At 40.0% G+C, this 15,602-nt stretch overlaps 1 protein-coding gene across 2 annotated transcripts in view; it reads right to left on the reverse strand.

Moving 5' to 3' along the window:
* Positions 1-214: 214 nt before the first annotated feature.
* Positions 215-15,602, reverse strand: part of LOC142087829 (vascular endothelial growth factor receptor kdr-like) — a 142,840-nt gene continuing 127,452 nt past the window's right edge. For both annotated transcript variants that reach the window (XM_075162511.1, XM_075162510.1), the window contains exons 29-30: positions 15,110-15,204; positions 215-5,868 (exon numbers count right to left, since the gene is read on the reverse strand). In XM_075162511.1, the coding sequence (XP_075018612.1) occupies positions 5,658-5,868; positions 15,110-15,204 (306 nt within the window). In that variant the 3' untranslated portion in view covers positions 215-5,657. The remainder of the gene's footprint in view (positions 5,869-15,109; positions 15,205-15,602) is intronic.

Consider the following 15,602-nt stretch of genomic DNA (forward strand, 5'->3'; position numbering starts at 1 on the left):
GAGACCTGTGAATCTTTTAAGCAAATGTAGTGGTTAGATACCTCTGAGCAATGACAATGTGGCAGGCTTAAGTCCTAAGTTTTGAACCCCCTGTAGAAATTAATGAGAGATCTATGCCTTGTAAAAATCTCTCAAAACTGTTGCATTATTTATTTGTATTCTGCTTCAAGGACAACATTTTTCAAGCCAAGAGATGACACAAAGGAGCCCTGGGCTGTATAAATATAGAATCTTTTTATTTTTTTGGTTAATAGATACAGTACAATTTTTGACTACATAAGAAAGCGTTGTTTTCAGTGCATACATTCTTCAGACAGACAGGAACATGGCAGACAAACATTCCTTAGTGTTTTGAGTATTACATGGCACTTAGTTTGTTTTCTTTAAGTCCCAAGTTACGGAGTTTTCCCCGTTTTCATTAGCTGCTTTGACAACTCAAGGTCTAAGGAAAAATGAATTGAGTAATAAGGATGTGCTGGCTCTTGTAGCACAGGATTATTAGGCAGGACAATGGGATGCTGCTCAGTGCATACCACACTAGTCTTCCTGTAACCACAGCCCTTATGGCATCATATTTGCTTGGGGTCCCAAATGACCCAGTCCAGCAAGTTTTCTTTTCTATGTTAACACAATATGAAAACAACACGTGTCAAACAAACTTGGGCTCAACACTTACATCCTACACAGTGACTGACTCTTGATAGGGTCAAATCCATAAATCCTCCCTGAATTTTACTTGCGTAAGATGGTGCTGGTGTCATTACTTTGGCAAAATTCTTTCTGTTTGTTGTTTTTTTTTTTTGTGGTGTAGTATAAAAACAGGAAAATGGATCTCAGGGTTTGGCCATTACTATTTGCAGGGAAGGACAAAAGAATTATTGCTACCTTCTGTATTTTCTATTCACTTTATGATAAGAAAAAAATTATAGGCTGATCTCTGAGTATGATACTGATCCTGGCTAACTCCTGTGTTCAGGAAAACCCAATAATGCTTTATCTTGTTATGTAGCTATTTGCTAGTGATGTTCCCTGCAAACATTTCCCGGTGTTGTCCAGTTGGTGCTGATGGGACCTAGAGACCATTGACCCAAGACCACACCCTTACAGCTGGAATAGGGCCAGATCAAATTTGTAAAGCAAGATAGGACATGACAAGGCAGTGCCAACGTTCAGCGTGAAGGATCCTTGAGAAGATATGTCACAAACTGTTGATTGGCCAGTTACAGGCTTACATGCCGACTAACATTTCTACAGTATACAAGAGCATAAATACAAAGAGAGAAGTGCCTGGACGCTCTAGGTTATCCTGGGGAATTACCAAGCAGGCTAACTGGAGAGTAGTGTTTGTATTAGTGGGATGGCTTAAGCAGAGCAGTTTATGCCTGCAGGCAGCCTTAAATGTATACGTCTTTAGCGTTCAGTGTGTTCAAATTTCAGTGGTTTTGTTTGAGACTATTACTCAGACTTTAGGTTTTTATCTGACCTTCTTTGATATCCTGAGTAGATGGTGTGGGCCCAGCATCCTGGTTAGGGCCCCCTTCTTGTGAGGATAACTTGGAAGAACCTAAGAGAAACCTCATTGTTTGAGAAAGAACTAGGAGAAAGATAAGATTCACATAGATAGTCACCAACCTTTGTTTTGCTCCAGCTATCAAATATTGAAAAATCAATAGATTAAGAAGCTTCTCTCATTCAGGGAAGGATACAGAAAGGCTTCCAGACAAACCGGTATAAACTAGTTTCCCTTGCCTGTAATGGAAAATTTTTAATGTGAAAAAAGCTTGTTTTAGATTACCTAGTTCAGCCTCTGCAAGAGTAGAATATACAGGAGTCCTATACCTGATTTTATTCAAAAGGCAGAGAAAAGTAATCCAAAGGGACTGTGAAGAACAAATACCAAGAAATAGATGAAAAGTAGAGAAAAGAGGAGATAAGAAACCAGATTGTTAAAAACACCAGCCTGAACAATAACATGCAGGTGAAGGCACTTATCCTTGGACATTTATGTGGCAGGTGATTGTTGGAGAGAAGACAACACATTTCTATGCTGAGCTCTGAGTTCCTTTGCCCTAATTCTCTGGGGTTACAAGAGGACAAAAACAGTAGGAGTAAGCACCATTAAAGAAAACAAAGGTACGTGTTAATACCAGATACCATTGAGCTCAGTCAGGTTAGATAAAGCAGGTGGCTGACAGGAGTCGAATAAGAATCCCTGAGAAGTCTGAAAAAATAATAAACATCACATCATTTAAACAATTTGGTGCCTTCTGGTCCTCTAGCCAACACACCAGCCTTGAGTTAAAACAGAGGCAGTGAAAATTCCTTGCCTTTACCTTGGGCTGCCTGGTGACACTTCCAGGAATGAGATAAACCTGCCAGATTCCTCCAGATCCCTGTTTCCTAACTGAAACTAAATAATGTGGAGAGTAAGTGAGAGCCAGAGATACTCGCAGCCAAGAGGAGAACTGCTATGAAATGGCACTAGGAGGGTACTGTAAACTGGAGCCTGGCCTGCAAGCATTAGTGAAATGTTTAGTAACAGTACTTAACTCTGTTATGTCTGGGTATCTCTTTCTCTTTTGCCTAAAATGTTACAAATTTTACCATATAAATGAATCACTATATTTGTTTCTACTAGGTAAACTATATACATCACTGTAAGAAAAGAACAATAATTAAATTAAGGGAGGATAGAAAAGGACAAACAAAATATTAGTAAATAAAATAGAAGACATATTCAATAATACTTTCAGGCAATACTTTTGCTTGTTACATTTACTATAAGAAGGAAAAATCTTCCACTCAAAATAAACAGCGGAAACACAGCTGCCCAAACATCAGTCACTTGCCATTTCCAAAACACTTGAAGGCCATTATTGCGGGTTCGGAAGGTATCTTTGCTCTCTGAAGAAATGACCATCGATACTGCTCAAGACAGCTGTTGATTTTGCCACTGCAGAGGTGCTCCCAGTGTTCAGGGGGCCATCAATGCAACCAGTGTTTTAAAATGTGTCTTGAGCACTTGAGCCTGTACTCTGTTTTCACATCATCTCACGCAATGCAGAAAGGCTGATATATGTTACTGCGAGCCAGAAAGGGACCTGGCTACCAGTGCTCCATGAGAGTGTTCGCTTGGGTCCCACTTGGGAAACATGCTTCATGTTCTTCTGGCCTCAGACAAACCTCAACAGTTCATCCTTGATAAAGTGGAAAGATGATATACTCAGCTCTCTTAGAAGCAGACAGTTCCCACAGCAGTGTTTCCCATTCTTTCTCAAAGTAGAGAGCATACTTGCAGGTTTTTTCCCTGTATGTAATTATTTTAAAGTTTATAAGCAAAGGTTTTTAAACATTGTCATTTTCTTACCCTACAGAACAAGGCGCAATAACAAACCATCTCACTGATGCCATTAACAGTAGAGCCAGACAAACTGTCTGCACCTTTTTTTCTTTTTGCCATGTGAATAAATTATTTCCAAAAGAAGAGATTGATTATTTGATCAGATAATAGATAGTTAATTTACTGTTTGATGAAAAACTGATCCAATGAGCTTTCTGCGGCTCATCAGATTGATCCTTTCCCAGTAGTTTCTTCTGTTATATGACCAGCTCTGCTTAATACATAGGTACTAAAATACAAAGAAGTGCAAAAATGACCGTAAAGCAACTACAGATCACAGCTATCTAGCAGATCCACTATGAACAAGGGGCTCGTGAGTTACTGCAGGTGATTTCCTTAATACATCATATCTGAAGTCAAGGAGAATGAGAAGCGCAGTTCCCAAGAGCCTGTACTTCAGATGCTTTAGCATTCACAGTTAACATGGTATGGGGTTTGGAGATTTGTTTTCCCCTTTGATAATACCTGAGGCTTGTTTGTGTTTACTTCAACGTAATCAATTGTAACTGATCATCCAGAAATGTTTTCTTCACTGGCTGTCTTCGCCAAGGTAAAATAATTGTTTTGCAAGTGTTAGATTTTTTTTTTCCTTTAGTTTGTAATAATGAAGAAAAATTCTTTTTCTCTGAAGAAGTCAAATCAGTGTCAAGTCTAAGAAGAAAACGAAAGGGTTGTGCAGACCTTGGAAGAAACTGCACAGAGTCATTTATAGATCTAGGTTTATAACTTAGGAGGTTATAGCCTTGACTGTGAATGAACATCTTTCTCAGCCTTGCTTTTTATACTTGCAACCTAGATACTTTTTCCCTTCCTAGATTTCTGAAGTCAACTCTGATTGTTACATAGCACGTTAAATGACAAGGATTATTTGCTTATTTTTGGAGTTGGTGTAAGTATACATGGGGTATGCGTGGGACCTGGGTATACATACTTGCAGACCAGTAGTCCCTGCCACACACAGCTTTTGCGGGGGGGGAACACCCTTTGAATTTCTCAAATGTGAGAATTTATGATCCATTCAATCCTGGCTGCAAAAAAAGCTTTGAATTACCATGAATCCATAAAGTGTTTAGATGCAGAGGGCATTGCATATCATACCAATATTTACCTTGGCAAGACAGTCAGAGACAAGTATGTGTCACGTATGCTTACAGTTTAGCATGGGCTAGTATTCCCAGGATCAAACTGTTGGGCATCTGCTACAGAATCCTAAGGAAATGTTTGGGTTTGGTTTTTTTTTTTCCTTTTTAGTAAATAGCCTGTGTGCGGAAAGGAAACAGTGCCTGCTGGTGTCTCAAGGGTGTATGTGCGTTTATGTGTAGCTCTCATGTTGTTAATGAGTATTTTATGCATTCTCACAAACATGTGCATGTGCGCTGGGAAATTCTGTCTATTTAAGCTTAAGAAGGTTCTTATTTAAGGCAGTGATTTTGCCTTGCAATCATTACAGATGCATCTCTATAAAGGTTCCCTATTGCATGTATGCTAAATAAATTGCTATTTGGACAAGGAGAAAACACAGGGAAACAGATTTAACCACATTGTATGCCCTGATGGCCCAAAAGACCAGCCCGCCTCTTGATACATGAGTACTATCTGCTTTCTCTGTGCCATATCATTTTTAGGAGTGTATCCTATAGGCAGTGGAAATTACGAAATCACAAATTGTACCCAAAATATTTTGGATTTCAGAATATTTCAGAAATATTTACAGAAGGTGAGATCCCAAGCGAAGAATGATGTTTCAATTTTGGATTTTCTCCAAAAGCAAAACATTATTGTGTATAGCTGTTGTTTTCAACTGATCCCTTACAGCATCGTACTAAACAATCCCTGCAGGATGTGTGCAGGACCAGTAGAATGAATCTGGTTTTCACAACTAGCTTGACATGACTCTTGGTGACTTTTATGGAGTAAAATGTGAATGAAGGAACTTGTAAATCTGCAAATGCCAATGAACAGTCCCAGCTAGGGGAGGAAGCAGTGGAAGCAGTTCTGGGTTACAGCTCCTACTTACAATTCTGATAGACAGAATTTTAATTTACTGCATATGTTGCAATAGGCATTTAAAGATAGCAAAAAAGATGCTCTTTAAATGTTTCTATTCACATCAGAGATGTGCCAGAAGAAACATATGAACCATTGTCCTGTCAGATTTCCCTTCTGTTTTTACACAGCCTCTATCCAGGCATGGAGGCACATAAGAATCTAGCATGGTTAAGAGAGGTGCAAGATGCCCTGTGTCAGGTTGGGCTGATTACACTGGAGGGGCTGAGTAGTGAATGACGGAGTTGTAATCTGGAGGTGGGCTGTGGCATTCCAGGTTTGGATCCATAGGAAGGAGAACAGAGTCTTCCAGTGTGAAGTCCATGGTGTCCTCTTCTACCTGTACTGCTGGCTGGTATTTGACAGCCTCACGCTCGTGATCAGATAATATGGATTCTTTGCTCTTGTTAACAGCTCTCCGCCTGTTGAGAACAAACAGTATAACATATTGACCCTGTCTCCATAAGGTTTATTCTCTATGTGTAATTAATGGTCAAAATTATTTAAAAAAAAAAAAAAAAGGCATTTCAATTTACCTTTGCAGCATCCTGTAAGACAGTGACATTTTACAGATTGGGTGAGGGAACTGAATTAGGTATTTCAAATAATTCGGTGTTTTAAAAGGCGATGTAGGAGTAAACCAAAGAGTCCTGTCGCCCTGTCTTTTTAGCTTACCACATTTCAGTGCACTATATATATATGTTATAAATGCGTCCTATACATACAATAATATTCTCTCATTGTTCTGACACAGGTCAATAAAAATTTGACTTTTTTGAAAGCAGAACTGAAGACTATGACTTTTCTTTAAGTATAATAAAAGATGAAATAATGAATAATCTATGACAGACTCTAATTTAAAATGATACTGCAGTGTAGGGCAAAATCTTTCTTATATTCTCTAGCCCTTTAAAATTACTGAGCAGTATGCTTTTCAACATTACAACTGCTGGCCTGTAACTGATGCTATTAAAGACAGCCAGCTTTCATTTTCTGCTGTCTTCTCTTATTATAGGTGATGAAGGCAGTGGGAGAGAAGCAACTTAGATCACACGGAGCAACCTCAATGTTAAAAGTAGGAGAACCCTGGAGAGGATTTGTATCACAAGGTGACCTTGAGGAACAGCAAGCGTTGTGGAGGAAAAAAAGGTACTTTCTGTCATAGACTGCCTTAAAAATAATGTTTTGTTAAGCCTGGTTTCTTCCATCTGAGGAATTCATTGGAAGAAGTCTGGATAACTTAGGGTTGGTTCTCAGAAGGGTCCCAATGTGAGAATGGCTTTTGAACTTCTCCACTTTGCTTAGGGACTGTTTAACATGCACCTCTCTGGAATAAGCCTCATTCACAGACTGATTATGGCATTGCTCATGTCTCAGTTCATAATGACTTATGAATGTGCCTGGGAGAATTTAAAATCAGGCAGCGCTCAAGCACTTCGTGTATATTTCATATGTGTTTAAAGGATCATAAAGCTACATTCTAATGACCCTAAACCAAATCCGAATAATCAACTATTCATCAAATAATTATATAATTCATTACCCTTATTTCACTTATTTCATTTGTACTGCTGCAGTACTTACAGTCCCCAAAAGTTGATCAGGGAGTCAGAGTGTGGTGCTTTAGAAAGAAAGCAAAGCCCATTCCTGCTCCAGGAAACAAAACAACAGCTAAGAGACAGATACAGTAATTGGAGCAAGGGGAACAGAAATCATGATTAGGAAAAGGAGCAGATCCAAGACACCAACTGTGTGCACTGTCATGTTGCAGGCTTAAGAGCAGGTTGATGCTTGGCATGACAGAATTTTTATATACAGTAGGCCCAGCTCCTTTCAACTATGAAAGGGTAAGTATGTCCTGCTAGATTATGCTACTATGACTTTAGAAGTTGTGTTATCTTGCCTCTGAATCTGGAACCTGTCAAAAGCTTCAGTTTTCCCATAAGCTGCTGATATTCTCAGTCTGGCTGACAGAACTAGTGTCAGTATCTTCACTTAAAACTGTTGCTGATTCTGGAAAGGTCATGAGTGTGCAGTGCATTGGCTAGAGTAGAACGTTGGTTTATGATCTGTGCACAACCACACTGAACAGCCTGTAGGGTCCATCTGTAAATTATCTATCCCTGTAGTTTTCTTCTTGGGCAATTGTGTGGAGTAGGTGGTACTCTGTATGTCATAGTCCGTAAAGCCAGTCATTCTAAGCCAGCAGCTGAGATGTTCAGGCAAATTCAGACATAACAAACAGCTGCAACTCTAATCAGCTGCAATGGGAGATTGGCTGCTTCGTAGTTGGCCTGATTTTACCGTGCTGTGGTGGCTTTCCACAGCATGTTTGCATCTCCAGCTTTGTCTCTAGGAAGTGAACCCAGGACCCCTGAGTTCTAAGAGCCAGCCCACCATGTCTTGCACGTCTAGAATAAAGTTGGGTTCTGTGACTTCTAACATGTAAAGGCAGAGATTATAGATTAAAGCTAATGTTACTGTGCTTTTAGACCTGCACAAGGCATTGAAACCAAACCTGTTGAGTGGCAAAGCAGAAATTCTAAAATAAATAGTAGCCCTGAGAACTTCAACAAAAATGTAGCACACTCTGCTTTCACAATCTAAGTCTTTCCTCTTTGTCCAGAGAAAAACGTGAGTGGAAACTTCTTCTGTATACTATACATTTGGCAGGTCTCCCTTTCTATATACACACACTTTCTAGATAAATTCTTCCCTGGCATGAGCAATGGAACCGCAACTTTGCGTCACTGTTTATTTATGTATTTTTCTTTTTGTTGCTCCGTTCTATTGACTCGTATCAGACAATTCCATGGATGCTCTGGCTTCTAATTTGCCAGGTATTAAAGTTGTCAGTGGAGACAGAGAGAAGCTTGAAAGTATCTGTTTAACTTGGCCGCCAGCCTGCATATCTCAGAGTGCTGGAGAAAAAGAAATGTTATTAGGGTTTAGTTTGGCCACACAATGGGAAATTTTCAGACCCACGTAGACTCCCAGCAAGTGTTCTTGTTAGGTTTCTGCCGCTGTAGGTCAGGAGACTGGCTATCTGGGAATAACTCTGCCTATCGCTGAAATCATGCTGGTGTTTGAAGAAGGTCTCTTAAATGCAGACATCTAATATTTGCTCCAAAGACAGAAAGCTGATGAGTTAGGTCAGAAGCAAGTTTTGTCATTAGCTGTCTTATGGCAGACCAAAATGCAATTAACTTTCAAAACTATTCCTTTCATCTAAATGCGTTTCCTAAATTAAAGCTATCCAAGGGTCTTTGCATTTTTCCTTTTAATGCTCTATATTACTGACACTTCAATCTACTCTGTTAATGCTCAGCAACAGGGAAATGTACATATGCTTGGACTGTATATTGGAAAATGAGACTGCAGCATCCCTTTTCTGTCTGTCCTTGAAATCTCATTTGCTACATAGAAACTGCCACACTGAGTCAGACATCAGTCTTGCCTCCAGCAGTGGTCAGTACTTGATGCTTCAGAGGAAAGCAAAAACCCCTTTATGCTCTGAGCCAATTGTACTACCCTGTATAAGATAGAAAAATTCTCCCTGAGCCCCACCGATAAACATTTTCTGACTGAAGGCATTAGATTTGATTAATCACACAATTATGCAGCTACAGAAGTTAATAATGGCTATGTAATTAAATAATTTCATTAAAAGCTAGTCATTAATTGGTTCAGTGCTTCTCCTGGGTTGGCATTACACTGCCCCAAAAGGTATTTCCTTACTGATTTTGCCTCTGCCTGACTTCTGAGTGCTGCAGCTGCTGGAGGCGATAAAAGAGATGTTCAGTTTTGATAAATCTGCTCATAACTGTGAATGTCTCAGCCCAGTCCCACTTGACTGTTAGTATTCTCACCACGGCACAATACTGAAGATTAGGCGCGTGAATACTGTGACAATCAACTGAAACACATTTGCTCACTGACCCAAGCTTGTCACATTTTACACAAAGACCAACCTGAAAACTTGTTGGTCCTTGCAAGAATGTGTACTGTTTGGGGCAAGACAAGGGGAAAGATGAGGATCTGAACACCGCCATTTCCTGACCTCAAACAGATTTTGTAACCTAAAGGACCCTCTTTCATAACATGCATGTTTCTGTGGAGTGCTGGTTGGGGAAACATGTTTCACAGAATGTGGTGAGCTGGCCTCAGACTTGTTTCATAGGCTGAGACTAGAGTTAGCCAAGGCACAGCACTGGACTCTTCTCTTTCAGAAAGATACCTACGAGCTAGCGAGGTTTACGGGGGGAAGTACAGATGCGGTGAAAGCACTGGAGGAACCAATACTAGAAGACTGGAAGAATGCAAATCGGTAGCAGCAAATCAACTAAGAGTGACATTCATAATTACCAGCAAATCCTGCTACGCTTCAGGCTGTATTTCTGTAGTGTCCCTGAGCCTGGTGCCAGTGTTGAGTCTGTTAGATGTAAAACCAAATGAGATGGAGGAACCTACTGGTGTGGACCCAGTGTTGATAACTGAAATCCTGCCAGGTTTGTAAATAGGACTGTATCAAGGAGCCTGATTATCACAGAGCTTGGGGTCTATGCTATTGCATGCACATGTAGTGTGTCTGTGTGGGGCCACAATCTACATAGCAGGTCTCACGACCCAGATGCAAGCTTGGACAAGTGCATTTTAGTGTGGGACTGCAGGTAGTGAGAGCTGTCAATAGTTCCCATTTTTACTGTGCTATGTCAGATTTCCTGGTACAGAGGAAGCTGAAAAGTCTAGGAATTAAAATAGATGAAGGAAAAGTTAGCCTGAATATTAAGTAATCTTTCACAATCTTTTTTAAGTTTTCTGGAGACGTGTCAAAGTTGTTTAGAAGATACCACAGAGGATAATCCTGTAATAGCTAGAATGACCTAAATGACCTAATGAGACTTTTTATCCTACCATATGAACCAGATTTTGGTCAGAGGTAGAAAAATACTGAAATCATCAAAGAGCTGGGAAATCATTACTGGAGCTGTTTATTTTATGTGAGAGGGAGCCAATTTCTATTAGCCTAAATCTCAGGGTCAATGACTTGAAGAGGAGCATGGAGCAAGAGAGGTGACTGTAAGAAAATCACCCTATCCGGTGAAGGATACAGTAGCAAGTGTAGTACTTATTCCCAGTGCTGTGGAGCAGCTCTTATTGCTTTGCAATAAGACGCCCAAGTATCTTGCCCTCAATAGGAAAAACTAATAGACTATTGCGTCCATGTAGAAATCCTGGCCTTGTTCAGAAGCTGCATTTAGGGAAAGATGAGAAATTGGGCTGAGCATTGCCAAGTAGAGCAGTTTGTCTCATGACCTTATCTCATAATAACATGTAGGAGCTTCAGGGCTTTCTAACAGCTTTCATAGGTGTTTAATGAGGCACAGAGTAAGAGTGATTAATTTTTTAAAACTTTTCTGCAATGAAAGAAATAAAAGGGTTATTTTTTCTTCTGATAGTTATGACTGATTCACAGTTTGCTTTAATACATTTTAGATGGGGTGCTGTGCAGTAAGAATTTAATCCTGGGTTCCCCTCTGGCAGTATCAGTGCATCAGTAGTCTACTGGCACAGAGAACTCAAGCGGTTAGGATCAAGAATTCATTGTTTTGAAACACTTCTAAGTACAGAGTACAGCTAGCATAAAATTTTAACAAGCCAAAGTCACCCACTCATTAAGCATGTGTCCCCTTGCATATGTGGCAAAGTTGGTCAGCGGTCCCTGATGCTAGCTCCAGCACTCAGAATACAGTGAGATGAAAAGCACTGCAGTCAAAACCAAGCTGGGGACCACAGCCTCTGACAATTCTCCTTTTAGTCCTTGCCACTGTAGGCATATAGTATAATCCTAGAAAAAAGTGGCTTACATAACTCCTGAGTAGCTGCTCATTCAAAGTTACTTATATTTTGGAGAACTCAAGTCAGGTCATAGTGCAAGGTGCTGCATGACACAACAGTAAGTACATGTGCTATCTCAGCGTGCTCATCACAGAAGAAAAAATCTTCTGAAACAAACTTCTGCTATGGAGAAAACATATTTCCATGCCTCATGTTTCTGAGATGGTGCAAAAGGATTCTAGCCCAATCAGCTGGGTTGCATTTTTGATGGGCACCTTGCATTTGGACATGAATGCCTGATGCTCCTAAGCAAAATCAGTTTGTTTCAATATTATTGACTTGCCTTAGGCCCAGCTTGGCTTTGGCAAAGGCAGAGCCCTCAGTGATGTGATCTGGATGCAGCATCCAGAGCCCAGAGCATATCAGCTGAGCCTCAGTCAGCTGGTGTCATGGGACTTGGCCAGAACCAGATAAGTAATTTCAGAGCAACTGAGGATAATTGGGTTGCAGGGGGAGAAGGGAAAGGGATGGAGGGAGGACAACTGAGCAGATATCAAACCTATTATAATTTTAAACAATAACTTGATTATAAAGTCTCTGGGAGAATTTTAAAGCAATGCTTGGCATTAGCCTGTTAATATTACGAGCTGAAACCTGACACCAGAGTCATCCCATCATTAAATACCCTCTATGTCAAATGCGCTTCCTTGAATGCTAACTCCAGTGTCATTATCCCCGTCAATCTTTCTGTCCCTCACTAGAGCTACTGTTGTGGCTTTATACTTCAGCAGTATAAAATGCTTAGAGCTCAGAGATTATTAGTCCAGTCTAACAGTGGTCCCAGGCCCAGAGTATCAGATTCATTTTCAATAAACTCTTGACACTGACACTCCATGGTGTGTAGTGTTGCCAAATTTTAAACTCAACAGAGAAATGAATGCAAGATAAATAAACAGCAAGATTTTGGCAAAAAATAATAAATACAGCCACCCTGGCTTAGAAAACATGCTAAGCCTTTGAACAGTTTTGTTTTAGAAAAGGAAGACTGTTTGAAAAGGATCCAGGATAAATGTTTTTGGTAGAGAGAGATACACAATTAACAAGGGTGACTTTATCTCCCCTATTAAACCAGCACTCTCTTCTGACCTCTCCTAGACTATTCTATATGCTTTTGAGGCTTGTTTTTCAAGGAGCGCCAAGGGGTGTCATGTCCTCAAATGAAAGGGCATCAGGATGCTCTGCAAGTATGTAAAAAGTGTTATTTGTGCCAATGATAGTCTGCAAGATTAAAAAAAAAAAAAAGAAGCTGACAAAATAGCTTTCTCAGCTGGACCTCAAAAACTCAATGAAGGATGTGGCCAAGAAAAAAGGCACCTCTGTCCATTCAATGGTAGCTAGGGTCCTGGGAATAAGGAGATGACAAACAGCTTGCTGCAGGGTTTGCTTTTATAGCAGACATGTGTTAAGATGGTCGTTCGCGGTCTGGCTGGCACAGAAGTATCAGGTATCTCACAATGAATGGAATCCCTATGGAAGTGTTGACTGTAAATGGGGAGGGCACCAGATGGTGTGGGTCAGGGAGAGATTCACTGAACCCAGCAGAGCCGTGTTACTTCACGCTCACTCCCAGTGAGCCTGATAGCAGTTCAGAAGGTTTTCCTGGAAATCTCAAAAGAACAGGCTGTTATGGAATTTTTGTGTTTCTACATCTGGCTGGATGTTGATTTTTCTGATTTTCAGCAGAAAGCCTGGAAGGGGGAGAGAGAGAACCTTCCTCTGCCAACTATTTATCCAAACGGGGGAAATGCAGTAAGGGAAACAGCAGTCAGAGGTGATTGACAAATCTTTAGAAGGATAAATCCTATCAGGGAGGCTGTTTGTGTGTGTGTATGGCTTGGATTTGTGTCAACATGACATCATGCAGAAAAGAGAGGTAAATCAGCCCAGGTAAAGCATCATAGTAATGCAGTTCCTGACATTAGAGCTTCTTTTTTTAGAGCTGGTGCCATTTGGTCTCCATAGCAATGCACTGTGCTGTGCAGAAACCCTCTCAGCATGTGCATAAGATAAAAACATGGAACCGTATCTAGATCTCTGCTAATCCCCCAACAGGAACAACACTGGGATGCTACTACAGGGGAAATACTGCTGAACAACATTATTCCTAAAGTCATCCTCCTATCCAGCATTATCTGTAGTATTTGAATGCTCTAGCCTTCCTTGCGTAACCTTTTCCCTTTTCCTCTTTCTCCTTCTCTCCTGCCTTCAAACATGCAGGAATTTATGGTTTTAAGGCCTGAAAAGACAAGGCAAGCTCCTTCCGTCTTGCTTTTCTCTCTGAGGGAGGCAGTTAGCCCCTCTGAAATACTGTTAGATTCAGACTATGCACTCTCAGGTGAACTCTCCCATACTATGCAGAAATTGCACTAGTTTTTTCTCATCTAGCATTTCTCTTTAATGCTGAAAAATGGTGACTTGATGTAGAACAAGCAATTGCTTTGGTGGGAAAGATCATTGAGTTTAATACAGAGGAAACTAATAGAAATTTTATCAATAGATTTCAGAGAAAACTCCAGGCAATTCAGTAAAAGTCTAATTAGCTTAATTAACTGAATAGACGTGGAATTCCTTGCTACAGAATTGTTTCTTTTTTAATATTTTGGGTAGCTATTCTTTGAAATTTTACAATTTGACATTTGAATCACTAAAATGGGTTACTATTGTTATTATACTTTTTAGGAAGGTAGAGAAGACCTATTTCACTATTAGGTCAACTCTCTGCCTGTGCCTGATTGTTACAGAAATATAAAGAACTGTGAGCTAACTGTTAGCTAAAAGCTAAATATCTGCTTTTCTTCTTCTGTGATTGTCTGTACTATGAATGGATAAACATATAGGAAACACTGGCATGGTCTCTATTTGTAAACCAAGTATGAACAATATAATTCATAGGATCAGGGTGGTAGGATTAAAGGACTTCTCTGTAGGACTGTCTTCATAGCTATGATAAAGCAAATATAGAAATCACGGTTCTGGTAAATGTACTTGCTTTGCAGTGCTTATTCTATTCTTTACTACCCATGCCTTCTTAACTTTCTTACATCTCATCAATTGCAAAGGTGTCAGTCCATCTGTATATCTAAAGTTAAACATAGCTTTGTTAGATACTGGTATAATTATAAATGTTATTTTCGGGATTAATGAATCAAGTTCTTCAAACTTTGTTCCATCAGTAAAGGGGAACACTGGAGAGGCAGTCAAGAAACAGCTAAAGTAGATATGTATATTCTCAGCTCTTTTGCTCCTATCATTTGCCATGTGCAGAATATTCTGCCCCAGGAGACCAGCTCATGAACAGCAGACACCAGCTTCACTAGAGAGCACTCTCTTGTTTTTTTGAATGTGATTCAGAATCACAAGGCAACTTGGCATTTTAGAAGAAGAGTTAAATCGGTTGACAAGACATTATGTGCTCAAAGCTGATGAAATGAGTTTTCATTTTTATCACATGTATCAACATTTTTCATGTTAATTAACCTTCCTGTAACTTAAATGCAACAGTGCAGCATTCCTTTCAGAGACCTGCAACTGTTTTATTTTCAGCTTCTTTCTGGAAGCAAAGTTTACATTAAAACTTTCTTGATCTTAAAATACATCAACCATGGTCTTTCAGTTATAGTACTGACATACAGAGTTGATGCTCCTTCTAGCTTGTTTAGATAGTCTAACAGTTTTCCTTTTGGAATCAGAAACAAAATTGCAAATTTTGGAGGCATTTTTCTGAATGGGACACGGTCTTCAAAAGAAATATCCAAAAGTACTCACGCTAGAGCCATGATTCCATAAGGCCAAGAACGGATTTCCAGCCTCTTCGGGCTTTTTATCTCATCTGATGTCAACACCATCCCACTGTCCGACTCCTGAGTAGCAAAAGGAAGAGAACATCAGCAGAGTGCCAAAAATCATCACAGCATGGAGCACTTTTAAATTAAAGATGGCTTGCCACAGGGAGAGCGTGGAGAAGAGTCAGACGAAACCACTACTGAAGTCAGTAGAGAAGGAAAGCCAAGGAGCTAGTTAGAATAGCAAATTCCATCTATCTTATTTTGTGATGATACTGCTTTTAGGCAAGTTGATAGAACTTCACCTTATAAAACCGTCTCCAGCTACAGAGCAGACAAAGCAAGGGCAGGAGAACGCAATTTCTCCTTCACTGTGGCCTGTAGAGGCTGGGGATCCCCGTCTATGCAGTTATCACGGAGAGGCTGCCAACAAGGTGGCCATCTGTAGATGTTACATTGTAGTGTTATATACTGAT

This window comes from Calonectris borealis, chromosome 13 (genome assembly GCF_964195595.1).
Source record: "Calonectris borealis chromosome 13, bCalBor7.hap1.2, whole genome shotgun sequence".
NCBI lineage: Eukaryota > Metazoa > Chordata > Aves > Procellariiformes > Procellariidae > Calonectris > Calonectris borealis.